The sequence below is a fragment of the Colius striatus genome, chromosome W (genome assembly GCF_028858725.1).
Source record: "Colius striatus isolate bColStr4 chromosome W, bColStr4.1.hap1, whole genome shotgun sequence".
NCBI lineage: Eukaryota > Metazoa > Chordata > Aves > Coliiformes > Coliidae > Colius > Colius striatus.
This window is the reverse complement of record NC_084789.1, coordinates 13,252,231-13,273,649: the sequence shown is the minus strand read 5'-3', so window position 1 is coordinate 13,273,649 and position 21,419 is coordinate 13,252,231. Positions and strand designations below refer to the sequence as shown.

The following is a 21,419-nucleotide window of genomic DNA, read 5'->3' as shown; positions in this document are numbered from 1 at the left end:
ATCCAAAACCGCCTGTTCCCCGAATGGGGGAATCAGCTTTTCCTATAGATGAAACATAAGGAATTAAAAGCAACTGTGCAATCTTTGTTCCTGCAGGTAGATTAAAGACAGAAGTTTCAGATTGTAACATAACTTTTAACTCTCCTTCATAATCACAATCAATTAGTCCTGGTATAACTCGCAATCCTTTCATGCTCAGACTACTTCGTCCCAATACCAAACCGCATGTTCCCGCAGGTAATGGGCCATATATCCCTGTTGGGATAGCTTGTGCCCCCATTTCAGGTGTTAATACGAAGTGGGAGGAGGAACACAGGTCCAGTCCGGCACTATGACTGGTGGCTCGGTGGAGTTGTGAAATGGATTGTTTAGCTGGTGCTCTGAGGTTTGCACCTGCACAGGATACATCCCCTGTTTGTTTGGGTGGGCCCGGGGCAAGCCCATTGAGAAGTTTCCTGACTGTAAGGAATTGCCGTTCTTATCATATTTAGATCGGCATTCATTAGCCCAATGATTACCCTTTTTGCATTTTGGGCATAAACCTGGATTTTTTCCATTATTACTTGGAATCTTTTTATTAGGACATTGACGTACTTGATGCCCCATTTGTCCGCAATGAAAACAGCTACCAGGAGGGCCTGCAACCCTTCTGTTTTTCTTAAATTGCATTGCAGCTAAAACTTGCTCAACAGGTTTGCCCTGTTGTGCTGCGGCAGTGACTATGCCTTGAATATATCCAGAGCTAACATCAGAACATAATCTGATATAGTCATTTAATGTTGATTTATTTTTCCAAGGTCTTAATATGGATTGACAGATATTATTAGCATTTTCAAAAGCTAATTCCTTAACTAAAATCATAGCTGAATCGGTGTCTTGTATGAGCCTAGATGAAGTTTGTAACAAACGAGATACAAAATCATGATAAGGTTCATCTGGTCCCTGTCGGACTTTAGTTAATTCTTCCCTAGACGTTCCATGTCTAGGTAGCCCTTTCCAGGCTTTCAAACCAATTTCTCGAATGGCATCATATGTCGCAGCAGGGTAAGTTAATTGTTGTGCCAGATCAACATGCGGTCCTGTGCCAGCTAACATTTCATGAGTAATTCCTTGTTGGCGAAAGTGTGGTTTTTGAGAATAATCATAACAGGAATCCATAAAATCTGTAAGCCATAACAAATATTCTCCTCCCGTTAAGGTAGCTTTAGCTAAGCCTTTCCAGTCCCATGGGGGAAGAACTTCAGCTGCAATGGTCTCTAAAATAGCAATAGTATATGGTGCAGTTGCACCATATTGAGCAGCAGCTGTTTTCAATTCTTTAAGATTCTTAAATGTAATGGATGTATATGTAGCAATTCTAACATTGGCTTGAGTAGGGTGAGGAGCATATGTTATAGGATAAGCATGCAATATTTTTGAAAACCCACTCACATCTTCACCTTGTTGTTTAGCTTGTAGCAATGATAACTGTAAGGGTGAGTGAGGTGATATTTGATGGTATATGTCAGGAGGGGGCGGACGTCTATCAGCTTCTATTGCTGGTAAAACAACAGGTTCCTTTTTTAAAAGTGTTTGCTGTTTCTTCAATTTAAAAGGCGTATTAACAAACACTTGATCATCTTCATTATGATACTGAGCAGCTTCTTTTTCTAATTCAGCTTCCTCATCGGAGGATAATTCTTCAGATAATTCTATAGGTCTCAAGGCGCTCTTGCTTTGTTTTAACGGTCGGCATTTTTTACCTCCCGTATTTGAGTACATAAGAAAGGGATTTTTAAATTTAGATTCCTGAATATCTTTTTGTTCATTATTGATTATTGATGGATATTCAGGTGGAGCAGAGGGTTGTGAATCGGGATTAGTAAGAGCAGAAGGTTTTAAACCTGAATCCGCTGAACGAGATCGAGGACGTGTTTGTCGTTGCCATTTATCATATTCAGTATCACCTTGTAAACATTCTTTAATTAAAATCCATAAAGGAAAAGCATCTATAGGGATCTTATCAGGGCCGTTAGCAGCATAATAGCCTTTAATGTTTTCACCAACCTTATTCCAGGTTTCCAAGTTAATAGTGCCTTTATTCGGAAACCAAGGACACACAGTGTCTATAAATTCTAAAAATCCACCCACTTGCTTGGTGGTTACAGATATATTTCGACTTTTTAACAATGTCTTGACCATAGCTACAAACAGCTGTCTTTCCGTACTATGTACATGTCCCATATTTTAAATTGTAAATGCTGAATATGAGGGAGCCCTACCGTTGAGTCACGAGGTTCAGTTTGGACCCCCTTGCTTTCTAAGACACCTTATAGAAAGGGCTTAGGTGCGGCTGGATCCAGACTTAGTCTCAGACTTGGTCAACGGAAAATCTAAGACAAAAAAGGGATTTTTGTTTTTATTTTACTGAGATAAATTTTTACTTTCTTATATTTTACACCTTCCTAGTAGTTCTGCCCCCCTTTATTTCCCCTTTTCCTTACCGCGGTTCTGTTGATTCGGAGGCAGCTCACCCTGGTCAAAGGCAACCGAGTTTCCCGGGTTTCGGCACCATTTGTCAGAGACCAGCTCTTTCCAGGACGATGAAGGACAGGCGGACCACTGCTCTTTGAGCAAGTGACAGTTTATTGCTTCTTCTTATGCTCTTTTTATAGTCAGTACATATCGCAAAGGTCATCAGTATAGGTTAACAAACAATATGAGTACGTATATTTTCTATATGCTACAAATCAATCAAATGTTATCTACAAAATTTATGGTACTGTTTACTACATTTTTGTGATATATGTTCCGTGGCTACAAGACATCTGGTGTCGTTATCATTGTTGTGTATACAGGATGTTTTTGCTTAAGTTAGGGGCTTTGTTTAAGGAGCCAACCCTTTCAGGCAGGCTTCCTTAGAAAAGATTAACCCTTACCAGGCAAATCCTTTCGAGGGCCATTCTACCCTTTCAGGCAGATTGGTCTCATCACAGAGGCATTCGTGGAAATGCAATTCTGTTGGACACAGTCCATCAACTTCTTGCCCTATTATAAAATTCTATATGAAGTGTTAATTTTATAGAGCTATTGAATGTGATGTCTTCACTCACTGCTTCTATTTTTAGACCTATTTCACTACTCAGAAGTGATTTAATAGTACTTAATTGTACCTAGCAACTTTCTGAGAGTCGGAATCAACTAAATATTCCACAACGATTTGTATGTATATTTAATATGTTTGTTGAATATCTACTGATGATTAGTCTAAGTATTCACACAATACCAATTTTTTTTATCAGCTCAGCTAGCACGTGTCCTGGGTAGACACATTACATATCAGCCCGTGCCACAGGACACTGGAGTCATCAAGCATAGGGAGGGGGAGATGTAGTAGGCGTCCAGAAGATCTCGGGTTGTAATGCGAGAGGTGGAGGGTACAGAAGAGGTGGGCACGGGGTGGAGGGAGAGGAGGTGCTGGTGCTAGCAGATAAAGGCACATGGTGTAAACAAGGGTTTGGATAAAGTATCATCCATGCTGAGTGTGTGGTGATCTTTGTCCCCTCAGCGGGGGGGCTGAGTGATCCGTGTGGGAGACCTGGTGGTGTTGCCGGTAGCGGCAACACTCACTTTCAGATTTAATTCTCTGAGAAAAAAAACCAAAACAAAACAATCAACTGGCTCCTATAAAAAGGATCCAGATAAACTGAGAAAGGAAAAAAAAAAAACCCAAAAAACCAAAAAAACCAGAGAATCGAACCCAATATAAACACAGGAGCAATGTATTCAGTTTTAAATACATGTAGAGGAGCAATAGGAACCATAACAGCAAATATTGTGGGAGCCACAGGGAAAGAGGAAAATCGGCCATTCCTGCAACTCTTAAATTTAGAATTTGGAAACAAAATTATAACAAATGAATTTTTGAATGTTCCAGAATGTTCGATACACCTGATGGAGAGAGACTTACTGTCTAAATTAAATGCACACATTGTCTTTTAAAATGGAGACACGTTACTAAAAATGCCTGAATCAAAGACAGGACAAATATTGATGATAAAATAAAAAAAACAGGTATTATAATTACCTCCAGAGGTGAATGATGCAGTAATCCCAATAGTGTGGGAAACTGAGATTCCAGGAAAATCAAAATTGGTACAACCAGTAAAAACTGAAATAAAAGAAAAAGCAAAATCAGTCAGGGTGAGACAATACCCAATAAAACCTGAGGCAAAAAAGAGGATTAAAAATACTAACTGACAAATTTCTGAAATATCAAATTCTAGAAGAATGTGAGTCAGAGTATAACACACCTATTTTACCAGTACAGAAACCAAATGGAGAATATAGGTTGGTTCAGGATTTAAGACCGATAAATCAGATTGTGAAAGATATACATCTAGTTGTAGCAAATTTGTATACTTTACTCACAGCTCTGAGAGAAAATTATCAGTGGTTTACAGTGCTTTATTTAAAAGATGCTTTCTTCTGTATCCCTCTGGAAAAGGCAAGTTGTAAACTATTTGCTTTTGAGTGGGAAAGCCCCCAAACAGGACGCAAGGTACAGTTAACGTGGACACGGCTACCCCAAGGATTCAAGAACAGCCCAACTATCTTTGGAAGACAACTAGCAAAAGAACTGGAACTTTGGACTAATGACACCAAGACAGTGACACCAAGACCAGAGCATCTGCTTCTCCAATATGTGGATGACATCTTAATCGCCACAATGGAAAGGTCAGCCTGCATATATGTAACCATTGAACTTTTAAATGTTTTGGGACTAAATGGGTACAAGTTATCAAAAGAAAAAGCTCAAATAGCATGCCAAACAGTGATATATTTGGGCCTCGAAATTTCAAAAGGAGAACGGAGGCTGGGGACAAATCAAAAGGAAGTGATTTGTGCTATTCCGGAACCACGCACTGTGCATTTTTGGGAATGACGGGATGGTGTAGGCTCTGGATCATGGATTATGGTCTTATAGCCAAACCATTATATGAACCCCAAAAATCTACCCCTTTTACATGGGGAAAAGAACAACAGGAAGCTTAAATTTGCTTTGATGACAGCCCCAGCCTTAGACTTGCCAGATTTAACCAAAGACTTTCAGTTATTTGTTCATGAACGACAGCATTTGGCTTTAGGAGTTCTGACACAAAGACTGGGAAGCTGGAAGAGACCGGTGGGATATTTTTCCAAACAACTGGACTTTGTGATCAGGGGATGACCGTATTGCCTACGAGCAGTAGCTACAACTGTCACACTGATCCAAGAAGAAAGAAAGCTGACCTTGGGAAGGACTATTACAGTCTATGTCCCACATGTGGTAACCAAAGTCTTGGAGCAAAAGGGGGGACATTGGTTATCCCTGAGCCAAATGATGAAATACCAGGTAATTCTCACTGAGCAGGATGATGTAGTGTTGAAAACAACTAACCTTCTAAATCCTGCAGGGTTTCTGAGTACTTCACAGGAAGAGCAACAACATGACTGCGTTGCAACTATTGAACATACATATTCCAGCAGAGAGGACCTGAAGAATGATCCTCTCAAGAATCCTGAATGGGAACTGTTCACAGGTGGCAGCAGCTTCATCGTGAATGGAACTCGCCATGCAGGATATGCGGTAACAACCGAAAACACAATAATAGAAGCAAATGCGTTGCCAAGTAAAACTTCTGCACAGAAGACAGAACTGATTGCAGTGACATGTGCTTTGGAAGTAAGTAAAGGAAAACAAGTTAGTATTTGGACTGATTCAAAATATGCTTTTGGAGTAGTCCATGTCCATGGCTCCCTGTGGAAAGAAAGAGGACTACTGTCCTCCCAGGGAACAAACATTAAGCATCAAAAGGAAATCTTACAACTGCTAGCAGCAGTGCAGGAACCAGTTCAAGTGGGAATCATGCATGCACTGTAAAGCACATCAGACAGGGAACTCAAAGATAATTGATGGAAACAGATTAGCAGATCAGACTGCTAGGAAAATAGCACAATACACAGTCTCACAAATGGCAATCATTCCCACCAGAACAGTAGCGCTTCCTAAGGAGCCACCAAAATATTCAGGGGAGGATGAGAAATTGGCTAAGTTACTAAATGCAGAGAAAAATTCAGAAGGATGGTGGAAGTATAGGTCAGATAGTATTTCTTCCCTTAATCATGAGAGAGATTTTTCAAACAAAGCATAGGGAGTGTCACTGGGGTGCAGAAGCTATGACTCAGCTTCTGAAAAGAAATATAATATCAGTACGAATGTTGGAAATGGCCAAATCAGTAATGGCAAAATGTGAAATTTGTTTAAAGAACAATCCATAAGGACAAAAGAGGGTACAGAGGGGCAAAATAAAAACTGGAGTAGAACCAGGAGATTATTGGCAAATTGATTTTACAGAATTACCTAAATGCAATGGATATAAATATGTGTTGGTTTGGGTTGACACCTTTTCAGGATGGCCAGAAGTCTTTCCCTGCGCACCAATGAAGCTAAGGAAACAGTTACATAGCTCCTACAAGAAATTATTCCAAGATTTGGAGTTCTCTTTGGAATATCTTCAGACAGAGGACCACATTCCGTGGCCAATGTGGTACAAGAGGTAAGCAAAGTCCTAGGAATTTTCTGGGATTTACATGCTCCTTGGTGGGCGCAATTAAGTGGAAAAGTGGAAAGAATTAATCCGACCCTAAAAATTTCTCAGGAGACCAAAGTTAAATGGCCTCAGACACTTCTACCTGCATTGGTACAAATAAGAGTGAAACCTCAAAGTGGAATGTCAGTAAGTCCTTATGAAATAATGTATGTAAAGCTCTATGAGGTTCCTGAACCCAATCCAAACATGCATATAATGAGAAAACAAGATGTATATAAATATTTGCTTTCTCTTGGAAAAACTCTAAACAGACTCCGAAGTGCAGTAGTGTGGAATCGGTCACTGACTTTGGAAAACCCAGTACACAACATCCTGCCTGGAGATTATGTCTACATAAAGACTTGGAACAAAGAACCTCTGCAAGAAGGGTGGAATGGACCATACAAGGTGTTGCTGACCACCTTCACTGCAATCAAGATTACCGAATCAGATGCCTGGATCCACTACACTCGAATGAAAAAGCACCATCAAGCCCATTGAAGTGGAAGAGTTTTAGGAGTTCTTGAGATATTGAAGTTAACTCTGAAATGTGACTAAGTTTTTGTTTTTGTTGGTTTTTCAGTCTATGATGGTGGAAACATATCAAAATTGGATGGTTGAATCGATTCGTACTGAATGTTCAGGCCCAGACTCCAGTCCAAACAGAAATAGACTTGGAACAGGTAATTTCAATACCAGGAAAAACTCAGGAGAAAAATCTGGTAATAGGATTAATTAAGGAATTTGCACATTTGCAAAATGTCTCCCAAATTACTGCTTGTCTACCTATACCACAGGCAGTAGGACAGTCCATTCCTTGGGGAATCTTAACCATGAATACTATTAAGAAAAATGAGGCTGCACACTGTAAACAAAAATCAGCGATAGGCTGGCAAGGCTAGATTACATTAGAAAGCAACGGATAACCCCCAGTAATAGAGTAGGTTGTTATAAATTGTTAAACTTTCATTTTACCGCCATAGGAAGATTTGGAGATGTTGAGTGGTGCAGGTATGATGAACAAGGAATGTGTCTTGAATGACTATGAAATGAGAATGTGAACAGGTTAACAAGAGAGCAAACAGGGAGGAGGAATGGAATTCAGTTTGGGGTGTTAGTGTAAATTTACAATTTAGATACATGGCTGACATCTTGGTGTTTTGAATGGACTGGACTTGAATTTTCAGTAAGAAGGTTTAGTATTAGATAGAGGTATTTTGACAAGAGAAAAGGAGAAAAAATATACAATATACAAATATACAATTGCAACACAGTGAGTCAAGCAGTTCAGCGTGTGCCCCAATTGGCAATAGCTTTGAAGAGTGGTTGTTTATGCAGAGGACTGAAGAACAACTTAAATGTGACCAGCCTCTGGAGAGTTAGCTGCCAAAGATATATGATTCCAAGCCCAGGACATTTGGTCTGGGCTATGAGTAATGGCACATGGACATCTCACCTGCCAGTAGATGGAAAAGTCAAACAAATAACCTTAGGATGGCCTACATTATGCCCAATTTGGAAAAAAATCTCCCTTTAAGGGTAGTTTAGAGAGTTTCCATTTGGCACGAGCGAAATGATCAAAATTAGATGATGATGATTGGAATGATCCAGGTACTGGAGTAAAAATTGGCTGGGCACTGGAATCTCTCTTAAATCCTATAGCATCCTACTGAAATAGAGAGTGGCTGTATTGATTGACTGGACAGGTTGAACAATTGTCAAATGTGACAAGAAAGGGATTTAAACAACTGAATTTACAATTACAGGCTACCTCTAGAATGGCGTTACAAAATAGAATGACTCTGGACATGCTGTTGCTAAAAGAACATGGGATGTGTGGCTTCCTAAAAGACAGAGTAGAGCATTGTTGCATACACATTCCAAATGTTACCACAGATGTAGAACACAATTTAGATCAACTAGATAACATCGAAAAGGAAACACACATAGAAAAGGGAAGACATGAACACAAGCTGGATAGATAAAGTTTTTGAGAGACTGGGCCTGGACCTAAAATCCTGGGTAAAGTCACTGTTTGAAACACTTCTGCTATTGATTTTAATGGTTCTGGCAATCTATTTGGTATGTCGTTGCATCAAAAGAGAAATAATATAAAGAACACGATGGAGCAATAGTCTTGACAGCATTTTGAAGAGACAGTTATCAGTTCAAAGGCTATCCACCACCATATGACAATGATGGTTTTGTTATGGAGACAAGGGAAATACAAGAGTGAAAGTATTAGAATGTGATTATCAATACTTTCAAAGGGGGGAATGTTACAGATAGATTTTAGTTAACAACTTAACATCACAATTACTAGTTAAGCACTTGTTAATCACTTGGTAATAGTTTAATCAATTAGCTAAGCACTTGCAAATAGCTCAATCACCTATTGATTAAGCAAGTATCCATTTGAATTACGTAAGGACCAAACTGCAAGAGTTACATGCCACACCTGATAAGGACCTGTTAAGACAAGACCCTGGGACCTGTTCAGACAAGACTCTGGTATATATATTTGTTAGGTTACCTTAGCTGTTGCCTTAGCTGTTACTAAAACAGACTGATATTCTTTTTTAATCAATCACTATGATATGGGAAATTTTATAATAGTTAGGAACCAATCAAGGTAAAGGGCAAATTAAGAGATGGACATTTTATGCATGCTTTTGTTGGCAAATGTAGTTCTTTGTTTGAAGTGTATAAAAACCTTGAAAATTGTAACAATGAGAAGCAGGATTGGAGGAGCTATCCCCTGTGTTTCCCAGTGCTGCATAATAAAGAATTGCCTGCTTATCTGCATTCCTGTGTTGGTAAGTTTTTTGTGATTGCAGATCTGTCAACAAATTCATCCCTTTGCTCACCCCCAGAACCCCCTAGGTCACCCTTAATGCCACCAAAAACATCAGAAACAGTGTGGGTGTGGTTAACAGGGTTGCTGACTTGGGAGTCAAGGGCCTGTGCCATGCCCTCCCACTCCTCCCATCCCGTCCCGCCGCCATGTCGGAGGAGGCACCTGAAAAAGAGCTTTACTAATGAAAAAGAACTACTTACTTGTACTGATGTGCCTCTTTCCCTGAGATCGCTAACTCCTGGTAATCCACCTCTCCTGCCGTCACCCCCGGTGTCTGGGGAGGGGGAAGATCAACGTAGAATTTTTTTGCAGCAGAAATTGGCAAAACAAGGGGAAGAAATAAAACAGTTTTTTGCCCACATAGACGAACTGATAGAAAAAATTAAAGTGACAGTTAATCAACTGTTGGCTCAGTTGAATGAATTAATCAACAAAGTAGAGGTAGAGGTTTTAGCTCCACCTGTGGTCAGAGACTCCCAGCAAGACTTTAGCAGCAAGATCCTGCTAAAAAATGGAGAGGTTTCATACCTGATGCAGTAATAGGAGACTTCATCCTGTTGAGGGATCTGCAATCACAAAAAACTTATCTACACAGGAATGCAGATAAGCAGGCACTTCTTTATTATGCAGCCCTGGGAAAACACGGGGGGATAGCTCCTCCATACGAGCTTCCTTGTTAGTTACCATTTTCAGGGTTTTTATACAGCTCAAACAAAAGAATCACATTTGCTAACACAAGCATGCATAAAAGGTCCATCTATCAATTTAGCCCTTCACCTTGATTGGTTCCCAACAAACACAAAATTTCCAAAATCACAGTGATTGGTCAAAAAAAGATATCAGTCCCTTTGTTTTAGTAACAACTAAGGTAACAGCTAAGGTAACCTAACAAATACATTCACCAGGGTCTTCTAGCTAAGGTAACAGGTCCCTATCAGGTGTGGTATGCAACTCTTGCAGTTTGATCCTTATGTGATTCAAATGAATACTTACATAATCAATGGGTGTTTGAGTTATTTGCAAGTGCTTAGCTAATTGGATGAACTATTACTAGGTGCTTAACAAGTGCCTGACTACTTATTGTGGTGATAAGTTGTTAACTAAAATAACTGTGTATCTGCAACAATCCCACAAGTCTTCCCAGTAATAACAGTGGGTGCCTCTGAACTGGAAATTAGTCAGGAAAGGACAAAAAGCAATAATGGAATATGGACTGACTAACCCATATGTACAGACATTATTGGATCATATTTTTACCAACGGATTAATGGCTCCCTGTAGTGGGTCAGGGACGGTAGTGATTTTCCACAGCAGCTCCTGCAGTGCTGTGCTTACTGTTGATATCAATATTATGACTACCGCTTGCACAACATCAGGGCTGTCCCTCCAGCATTCGTTCCCCCACCTTCACCAATAGCTGTGAGTGGGCATGATCTTGGGAGGGACTATGGCCAGGACAGCTGACCCAGGCTGACCAAGGAGATATTCCATACCATATGACGTCAGCTCAGTAATATAAACTGGGGGAGAGGAGCAGGAAGGGGAGGCGAGATTCATTTCTGGCATTCCCAAAGCAACCGCTACGCGTACTGAAGCCCTGCTTCTCGGGAGGTGGCCGGACATCGCTGCTGATGGGAAGTAGAGAGTAACAGCTTATCTGCTTTTGCTTTGCTTCCCGCGCGCGCGGCTTTGCTGCTTATTTATTAAACTGCTTTTATCTCAACCCACGAGACTCCCATCTTATTTTCTCCCCTTCCCTGGCTTGCTGAGGAGGTGGGGGATAAAGCGGTGTGGTGGGCACCTGGCATCCAGCCAGGCTCAAACTACCACAGCCCTTTTGGCGCCCAACGTGGGGCGAGATAATAGCAGTTTTACATTAACTCCATTGCAATTACAGTAAGCCAATGAGTGCAAAGTTCCCGTGCTGGTCACGGAGCCTTGCTGTTATGCAGCTTATCTTACACTTTCTAATGTTTGGGAACATGATGCTACTAACATTGACTATCTGCTGTGCTTTAACCTTAATAGCTTTGCTAAACTGGTTATATAATTTTGTGAAAAGGATGAAAGGGCCTGGGAACATGATGGCCCAAATAATAATAGCAAGTCTCATTCTGTTACTGATGAATTTAGTGTGCTGTGGGAGCTATCTTGTGGAGGCCATGGGGCAAAGCACCTCTTTCCCCTCAGCTCGGACTGATCTAGACAATTTTGTTACACAGACTTCCCAGGTCCTTAGTCACCCTTATACGAGAGTTTTAATATTACTAATTAACATGGTTGGTATATATCTTGTGGAATCTGGAGTCATCTGGGTATCAGAGAGTACAAATTTGCGATGGAAACATGTTAAAATGCCCCCTGAAGCGGCCAGTCCCTGGGTGGCAGGGTATGTGGATGAATTTAGGCAAATTCCTAGGACGGTTATCACCTCCTGTAACCTGGGATTTTACATCTGAACAGATAAAAAACCCTGCTTTACTGACACGCTACCTGATAGAAGGGTGTCTTACCTACCCTAATGAGGCCCATCAGGTTCAGGCACTATACTGGGGCCTAGCCTCTGCCTACCGAGCTGCATTCCAGTCCTCTCAGAGAACTATGATTGAAATGGAAACTCAAATGGTACCTGAGACCAACATAGTTGAGTCAGTCGCAGTCCAGCCCTCTCAGAGAACTATGGCCGAGGTGGAAATTCAAACTATACCCGAGACTACCATGGTTGAGACAGGGAACCAAACAACAACCACAGTGGCTGCCCCAGTAGTGAAAAAGAAGCAGTGGATAAGGAGGTCAAGTCCATATCATCGATTAGTAAGGGCAGAAGGGGAGGAAGAGGAAAGGCTAGAAGAAGAAACTGGTCCTTCAGTAAGGAGATCAGGAGAAGAAGTGAAAGAAATCGAAAAGGAAATGGAAACTACTCGGTCCCTCACCTCAACAGAACTTAGAGATATGCGAAAAGATTACAGTCGCCAGCCAGGTGAGCGGATTGGTGCCTGGCTGCTCCGATGCTGGGATAACGGGGCTGACAGTCAACAACTGGAAGGCAGAGAAGCCCAACAGCTAGGATCTCTTGCTAGGGACCGGGGAATTGACAGAGGCATTGGAAAGAAAACCTCAATTTGTAGTCTTTGGAAATGACTCCTCTCAAGTGTACGGTCAAGATACCCATTCAAGGAAGACCTTGTAAATGCCCGAGGAAAGTGGACTAGAGCTGATGAAGGGATCCAATATCTAAGGGAATTAGCTGTGTTGGAAGTCATCTATGGTGATCTGGATAATGCCGAGGCCTCCACAGATCCAGACGATATCCAGTGTACACAGGCCATATTGAGAAAAGTGATCCAGAGTGCCCCAGCTACATATTCTAATATCCTGGCAATGGTGTATCATCCAGACATGGACATACCAAGAGTGGAGAGGGTATCTTCTTGGTTACAGAACTATGAAGAGAGCCTCTGCACCTCCTCATCAGTGTGGGATGATGGCCTGACTGTCAGATCTGCCTCAAGAATTCAGTCATCCACTGCCCCAACCAGGGGAAAAGGAAGTCCCAGACGCAGGAGTACACCGCGAAATGAACTCTGGCTCTTTTTGCGTGGCCAAGGAGAGGATATGAGGAAGTGGGATGGTGAACCCACTTTTAAGCTGGAAGCGCGTGTACGTGAACTAAGGGGGAAGACAGCTGTTAGAAAAGGACCACCCAAGAGGGCTGTCAGCAGAGTGGCTGCCAAAACAAAAGAGGACAATCAACAATCTCCAAGACACAGAAGAACTGCAACTACTTCCTTCGATGCCAATGAGGAGACTTCAGGTCTGCAATTGCAAGGATCAGATAGCGAATACTCTGATGAAGAACAGAAATAGAGGGTCCCTGCCTCCAACCAGGAGGAGGAAAGGGATGACCGAATCTACTGGACTGTGTGGGTTAGATGGCCTGGCACTTCAAACCCACAAAGGTATAAAGCCTTAGTAGACACAGGGGCACAGTTTACATTGATGCCATCAAGGTATAGAGGCACAGATTCTGTCTGGATCTGTGGAGTGACAGGGGGATGTGAAGAATTATCTGTATTAGAGGCTGAAGTGAGCTTAACAGGGGACAAATGGAAAAAACACCCCATTGTGACTGGTCCAGAGGCCCCTTGTATTCTTGGCATAGATTACCTCAGGAGAGGGTACTTCAAAGACCCCAAGGGGTATCGATGGGCTTTTGGTATAGCCACTGTAGATACAGAGAAAATCAAACAACTCTCTAATTTACCTGGCCTCTCAGAAGACCCTTTTGTTGTGGGATTGCTGCAAGTTCAAGAGCAACAGGTACCAATTGCTACCAGGACAGTGCACCGGAGGCAATATCGCACGAACCGAGATTCCCTGACTCCCATCCGTGAGTTGATTCATCAACTGGAGGCTCAAGGAGTAATTAGCAAAACTCATTCCCCATTTAATAGTCCCATATGGCCTGTGAAAAAATCTGATGGAGGGTGGAGGTTAACAGTAGACTATCGTGGCCTGAACGAAGTGACACCGCCACTGAGTGCTGCTGTACCAGACATGTTAGAGCTCCAGTATGAACTGGAGTCAAAAGCAGCCAAGTGGTATGCTACGATTGACATCGCTAATGCATTCTTCTCAATTCCATTGGCAGCAGAGTGCAGGCCACAATTTGCCTTCACATGGAGAGGTGTCCAATATACCTGGAATCGATTGCCCCAGGGGTGGAAACATAGTCCTACTATTTGCCATGGTCTAATCCAAACTGTGCTGGAAACGGGTAATGCCCCTGAACATTTACAGTACATTGATGACATAATTGTATGGGGCAACAAGGCAGAAGAAGTGTTTGAGAAAGGGAAAAGAATAATACAGATTCTCCTGAAAGCTGGTTTTGCTATAAAAAGAAACAAAGTAAAGGGACCTGCACAAGAGATACAGTTTTTGGGCATAAAATGGCAAGATGGGCGTCGGCATTTGCCTATGGATGTTGTGAATAAAATAGCTACTATGTCTCAACCGACTAATAAGAAAGAAACACAAGCTTTCCTGGGCCTTGTGGGATTCTGGAGGATGCATATCCCAGGTTATAGTCAGCTTGTGAGCCCTCTCTTTAGAGTAACCAGAAAGAAGAACTGTTTTGAGTGGGGCCTTGAGCAACAACAAGCTTTTCAACAAATTAAACAGGAAATAGCTCGTGCAGTCGCCCTTGGGCCCATCCGTACAGGACCAGATGTGCAGAATATCCTCTACACTGCTGCTGGAGAGCATGGTCTCACCTGGAGCCTCTGGCAGAAAACATCTGGAGAAACCCGAGGTCGACCATTAGGGTTTTGGAGCCGAGGATATCGAGGATCGGAAGCCCACTACACCCCAACTGAAAAAGAAATACTAGCAGCATATGAGGGACTTCGAGCTGCTTCAGAAGTCATTGGCACAGAAGCTCATCTCCTCTTGGCACCACGTCTGCCTGTGTTACACTGGATGTTCAAAGGGAAAACCCCTTCTATATATCATGCAACCAGCGCTACATGGAGTAAGTGGATGGCGTTGATTACACAACGATCTCGACTGGGGAAATCTAATCGCCCAGGAATCCTGGAAGAAATCATGGACTGGCCAGAAGGCAGAGATTTTGGAGCATTGCCTGAGGAAGTAGCTCGTGCCCAAGAGGCACCACCATATAATGAACTATCAGAAGATGAAAGGCATTATGCTTTGTTTACTGATGGATCCTGCCGCGTGGTAGGAAATCATCGTAAGTGGAAAGCTGCTGTGTGGAGTCCCACACGACGAGTTGTTGAGGCCACTGAAGGAGAAGGTGAGTCAAGTCAGTTTGCTGAAGTGAAGGCTATCCAACTAGCTCTAAAGATTGCAGAACGAGAGAAGTGGCCAGTACTCTATCTTTACACTGACTCCTGGATGGTGGCTAATGCTCTATGGGGATGGCTACAGCAATGGAAGAAGACCAACTGGCAGCGCAAGGGTAAACCCATCTGGGCTGCTGCATTATGGCAAGACATTGCTGCTCGGGTGGAAAATATGACTCTGAAAGTACGTCATGTAGATGCTCATGTGCCAAAAAGCCATGCCAATGAAGAACAATGGAATAACCAACAGGTAGATAAAGCTGCTAAAATTGAACTAGCTCAGGTAGATCTAGACTGGGAGCGTAAAGGTGAGCTATTTATAGCTCGATGGGCCCATGAAACATCAGGACATCTGGGAAGAGATGCAACATATAGATGGGCTCGTGATCGAGGGGTGGACTTGACCATGGAAGCCATCACACAGGTCACCCATGAATGTGAAACGTGTGCCGCAATCAAGCGAGCCACACGAATCAAGTCTCCCTGGAACAGAGGCCGATGGCTGGGTTTTCAGTATGGTGAGGCCTGGCAAATTGACTATGTTGGACCACTACCACGAACACATCAAGGCAAGCAGTATATACTCACCATGGTGGAAGCAACTACTGGTTGGTTGGAAACATACTCTGTAAACCACGCCACTGCCCGAAATACTGTCTTGGGTCTTGAAAGGCAAGTTTTGTGGCGACACGGCACTCCAGAAAGAATTGAATCAGATAATGGAACTCATTTTCGAAATAATCTCATAAACTCCTGGGCAAAGAAACATGGCATTGAGTGGATATACCACATCCCCTATCACCCACAAGCCTCTGGAAAGATTGAGAGATATAATGGGTTACTAAAGACCATGTTGAGAGCACTGGGCAATGGGGCATGGAAGCAGTGGGATAAAAATTTAGCAGAAGCCACTTGGTTGGTCAATAGCAGAGGTTCAACTAACCGTCCTGGTCCTGCCCAAACAAAACCACTACACACTGTGGGAGGAGATAAGGTCCCCGTAGTGCACCCAGGGAAATGGCTGGGGAAAACAGTATGGGTTGCACCTCCCATGGGAAAAGGCAAACCCATTCGTGGGATTGTCTTTGCTCAAGGGCCTGGGTGTACTTGGTGGGTGATGAGAAAGGATGGGGAAACTCGATGTGTACCTCAAGGAGACTTAACCTTGGGGGAAAAATAACCTGTTATGTGAGTTATCTGTTGTAGATGAACTTTGCAAGAAAAACCGGACAAGTGGACAAACCAAGCCGGTGCTGGTGCCCAACACTGAACATACTGTTTCCCCTGGCCTGGATATCCATCTTGATGGATGAGACAGAAGTTATGACCTGCTCCAGTGAACATCTACAGAGGATGAAAGATATAAGAATGTTGTTTGTTTGTTTGATGCAAGATGCAAGAGGGAATACAAGAATGATGTTTGTCTGTTGAAGAGTGGGGGTACTGGTTAATGAGAGTATATAGAATGTATATGGATTGTTAAGATGGTTTGTCTGAGCATGACTTAAATGGTATGGAATAAGGGGTGGAGACTGTAGTGGATCTGGGATGGTAGTGATTTTCCACAGCAGCTCCTGCAGTGCTGTGCTTACTGTTGATATCAATATTATGACTACCGCTTGCACAACATCAGGGCTGTCCCTCCAGCATTCGTTCCCCCACCTTCACCAATAGCTGTGAGTGGGCATGATCTTGGGAGGGACTATGGCCAGGACAGCTGACCCAGGCTGACCAAGGAGATATTCCATACCATATGACGTCAGCTCAGTAATATAAACTGGGGGAGAGGAGCAGGAAGGGGAGGCGAGATTCATTTCTGGCGTTCCCAAAGCAACCGCTACGCGTACTGAAGCCCTGTTTCTCGGGGGGTGGCCGGACATCGCTGCTGATGGGAAGTAGAGAGTAACAGCTTTATCTGCTTCTGCTTTGCTTCCCGCGCGCGCGGCTTTGCTGCTTATTTATTAAACTGCTTTTATCTCAACCCACGAGACTCCCATCTTATTTTCTCCCCTTCCCTGGCTTGCTGAGGAGGTGGGGGATAAAGTGGTGTGGTGGGCACCTGGCATCCAGCCAGGCTCAAACTACCACACTGAGTATTCAGAATATCTTAGGATAACTTGGGGTACTGTCGTGGTTTGGCCCAGCTAGCAAAGAAGCACCACAAGAGTCTCTTGTTTGATGCCCCCCAATCACTCCTACCCTCCTTAGGATGACAGAGCCCCCAACAAAATGGGAGGAAAAAGATAACCAAGGTTGTTGTGCATTGAGACAAGGGCGAGGAGGCCTTGCTGCCAATTACAGTTCCGGGCAAAACAAACTCCACTACTCGACTTAGAGAGGAAAGTAGGAAAGTTTATTCTACTACCTACAAGAACAAAACAAAAAGAGAGCAGGATTATGAGAAAATTACAACCAGCACTTTAAGGTCTCCCTCCCCCATCCCTCCTTTCTTCCTGGGCCCAGCTCACTGGTCCCAATATCTCTACCTCCTCCCCCCTCAACAGCTCAGGAGTTGGGGCGGGTAGGGAACGGGGGATGTGGTCTTTCACAGATGGGCTCTGCTGCTTCTCTCTTCTCAGATGAGAACGACTCCTTTGCATTTTTCCCCTGCTCCAATACGGGGTCCCTCCCCTGGGACACAGTCCTTAACAAATTTCTTTGGTGTGGGTTCTTCCCAGCAGCTCTGGCTTCCCCTGATATAGGATCCCTCACATGGGACGGTGTCCTTAATGAATATCTCTGGCGTGGGTTCTTCCCCACAGTTGCAGCTTCTGCAGATACAGGGTCCCTCCCACAGGGCATGGCCTCTTCTGGGCATAATTTTAATGAGTTTCTTTGGCGTGCATTCTTCCCCACAGTTATAGCTTCCAGGACAGCTCCCCCAGGACACGGCCACCTCTGGCCATAGTCACTGCCCCTGATGTGGGGTCTTTAGCAAATGAGTCTCTGTCCCTGATGGGGGGTCTTTAATGAAATGCAAACAAATCACTGCTTCACCAGTCCTCTCCGTAGAATGCAGGGGAGTCTGCTCCAGCACATGTCCTTCTCTCTTTCCTCACTGACCTTGGAGTCCGCATGGTTGTTTCTCTCTCTCTTCCCACTCCTTGCACTACCACCAGCCAGAAAAGAAGAAGGGACAAAAGAAAGAGGAAACAGGAAGAATCCTCTTCTGGCTTCTTAAAAAGTTGATCGTGGAGACGTCTAATTTGCTCAGCCCCAGAAGTGGGTCTGGCTCAGAGCTGGGGAGAGTTTCGAGTAACTTCTTACAGGAGCCATCTTTACAGCTCCTTCCCCCTTACCAGAAATGGCTGTCATGTCAAACCACGACAGGTACACACCCAAAAGATGCAGCAGTGCTTCAGGACAGATGACATAATTTAAAATGTTACTATAATTCACATATATGTTAGAAAGTCATAGGAAACTCAGGAAAGTTCACATATATTACTTGTTTGTTTTTTTATTTTTAAAGAAGAGGATAATAAGGAAAATAGGGACCCACATGCACCCAAAGGAAGGAGAGACCACTGCAGTCCCAACTCTGCAGGCAAGGTGAAACACAGAGCACAACCCCAGCACCAGCCCTTTCAGGCTTTATCCTCCCAGCAATGCCCTTGCTTTGGCTTCTTCCCAGCTCCTCCAAGGACTGCTCTGCCCCAGGAGAAAATATTTACTCTCCAAAGACTATCAGGCATTGCACAAGGTAACACTGAGAGCTGCAGAAACCCCAATGCAGATAAAGCCCTGCTGGTGCTTGGATGATGCCTTGCTGCATCTACTTCCACTCCCTTTCAGGTCAAACTACATCTTGCAGGTGACAAGAGGATAAAAAAAAAAAAATCTCGAGTTTTCAGGATAATGCTGCTGACTTGTTTTTCAATCCCTCTTTCACCAAGTCCCTGCAGTGCTGCCAACCTCTGATCCCATCAGGTGATTTACCCAGGAAGCTTAGAAGTAAGCCCTGTCCTTGCCAGGAGGCACAAAGTTATATCAGGTTATTCTCTGCCCAATGGGGATCACAGAGGCTGGGCATAATTTTAATGAGCTTCTTTGCCGTGCATTCTCCCCCACAATTACAGCTTTTGTGAATATGATGTCCCTCCCACAGGACATGGCCTCCTCTGGCCATAGTTACCACCCCGCCATGGGGTCTTTAATGAAGAGAATCACTGCCCCTGGCATGGGGTCTTTAATGAAATAAGTCACTGCCCCTGACGTGGGTTCTTTAGCAAAATGGGACTCTGCCCCTGATACGGGGACTTCAATGAAATGCAAATGAATCTCGGCTTCACCAGTCCTCTCCTTAGAATGCAGAGGAGTCTCTGCTCCAGCACACCTCCTCCTCTCTCCCTCACTGACCTTGGAGGCATCTAAATGGCTCAGCCCCAGAAGTGGGTCTGGCTCAGAGCTGGGGAGAGTTTCAAGCAACTTCTTACAGGAGCCATCTATACAGCCCCTTCTCCCTTACCAGAAATGGTTGTCATGTCAAACCGTGACAGAGGCTTTCAGACACCACAGGAATGAGTCCCAACTTCAATATACAGGAAGAAAATTAAGTTTATGAATGAAGATGTTGCAGATACAAAACTATTTTAGTCAATAACCTAACACCACAATAACTAGCTAAGCACTTGCAAATAGTTTAATCACCTAACAATTAAGTAAGTACTTGTTTAAATTGCAAAAGGCCCAAACTGTAAAAGTTGAAAAAAATCTGTGCTTGCCTCAAAAGGGAGGGGAAAGCACATACCATGCATGGGAGACATTTACATCTGGCCATAATAGGATAAGGGCCTGGCAAGATAAGGATCTGGCCCGTATACCTATCAGGTGAATTAATCAAGGTCCTCTCTTATCTCATATATGCCAAGCAAATAGATTAATATCTTCTCATCAGCTTTTAACCAATCACTATGATGTTGGAAATTTTATAATAGTCAGGAAACAATCAAGGTAAATGGCAAATTAAGAGATGGACATTATATGCATGCTTTTGTTGATAAATGTAGTTCTTTGTTTGAAATGTATAAAAACCTTGAAAATTGTAACTAATGCAGGAGCATGATTAGAGGATAAATCCTCCATGTTCCCCATCCTCCCCCCCCACCCCCCCCCCACCCCTCCTTGAAGCAAGGAGGAGGCTGAGGCAGCGTGTGAAACTGCAAGGCTTCTCGCAGAAAACTACAGCTGGCTTTTAGAGAAAGGACCAATTAGAAGTACTATAAACACGCTAGCTTTGCGGCTGATTGTAAGGGTCTGATGCTTGTTAGTAAAATTTGAGTTATAGGCTGCCCGCAGGGGTCATGGACATACCAGCTATCCACATGCATTGAGCCACGGTATCCCTCACACTAGTCTTAGGGAGGGGGAGAGCATGGGGTGTAGAAGATATGAGTATAATGGTCTACTGAGTCTCTCTTGCAGATTGATGTGTTTCTCGGAGTGCTCACCGTGATGCAGATCAAGATGGAGTCAGGATTGAATAGTGAAGTGGAACACGACCACCACCTGATCATATCTTCCTGCAATTGACTCAGCTAGCATATGTGCTGGGCAGACACGTTATGTATCAGCCCATGCCACAGGACACTGGAGTCATCGAGCATGGGGAGCGGGAGATGTGGTAGGCGTCTGGAAGATCTCGGGTTATAACATGAGAGGTAAAAGGTACAGTAGAGGTGGGCACGGGGTGGAGTGAGAGGAGGTGCTGGTGGTGGCAGATGTGAGCACATGGTGTAAACAAGGGGTTGAAGTTTGGCAGATGGATGTCACTCATGTGGCAGAGTTTGGAAGACTAAAATATGTGCATGTAACCATAGACACATGGAGCAAATTCGTTTGGGCAACAGCACAGACAGGGGAGAGGGCCATACATGTGGAGCGTCATTTATATAGTTGTTTTGCAACAATGGGAATTCCTCAGAAAATAAAGGCAAAAAAGGGGCCAGCCTATATAAGTAGAAGCATAGAACAGTTTATGAGGCAATGAGGAGTTAAACATGTAGCAGGGATTCCCCATTCCCCCACAGGACAGGCCATAATAGAAAGAGCTAATGGGACTCTAAAAAGATATCTTGGTAAATA

The 21,419-nt window shown here is 43.4% G+C and overlaps 1 protein-coding gene across 1 annotated transcript; it reads right to left on the bottom strand.

Moving 5' to 3' along the window:
* Window positions 1–272: 272 nt before the first annotated feature.
* LOC133628467 (endogenous retrovirus group K member 5 Gag polyprotein-like) lies at window positions 273–2,967 on the bottom strand. The gene is made up of 2 exons (XM_062016640.1): window positions 2,484–2,967; window positions 273–2,372 (listed from the first exon to the last, which is right to left on the bottom strand). The coding sequence occupies exon 2, from the start codon at window positions 2,221–2,223 to the stop codon at window positions 289–291; it is 1,935 nt and encodes a 644-aa protein (XP_061872624.1). The 5' UTR covers window positions 2,224–2,372; window positions 2,484–2,967; the 3' UTR covers window positions 273–288.
* Between the last annotated feature and the right edge of the window lie 18,452 nt (window positions 2,968–21,419).

Bases quoted from the DNA above. Each gene is read 5' to 3' on its own strand.
- LOC133628467 (XM_062016640.1), bottom strand. From the start codon at position 2,223: ATGGGACATGTACATAGTACGGAAAGACAGCTGTTTGTAGCTATGGTC.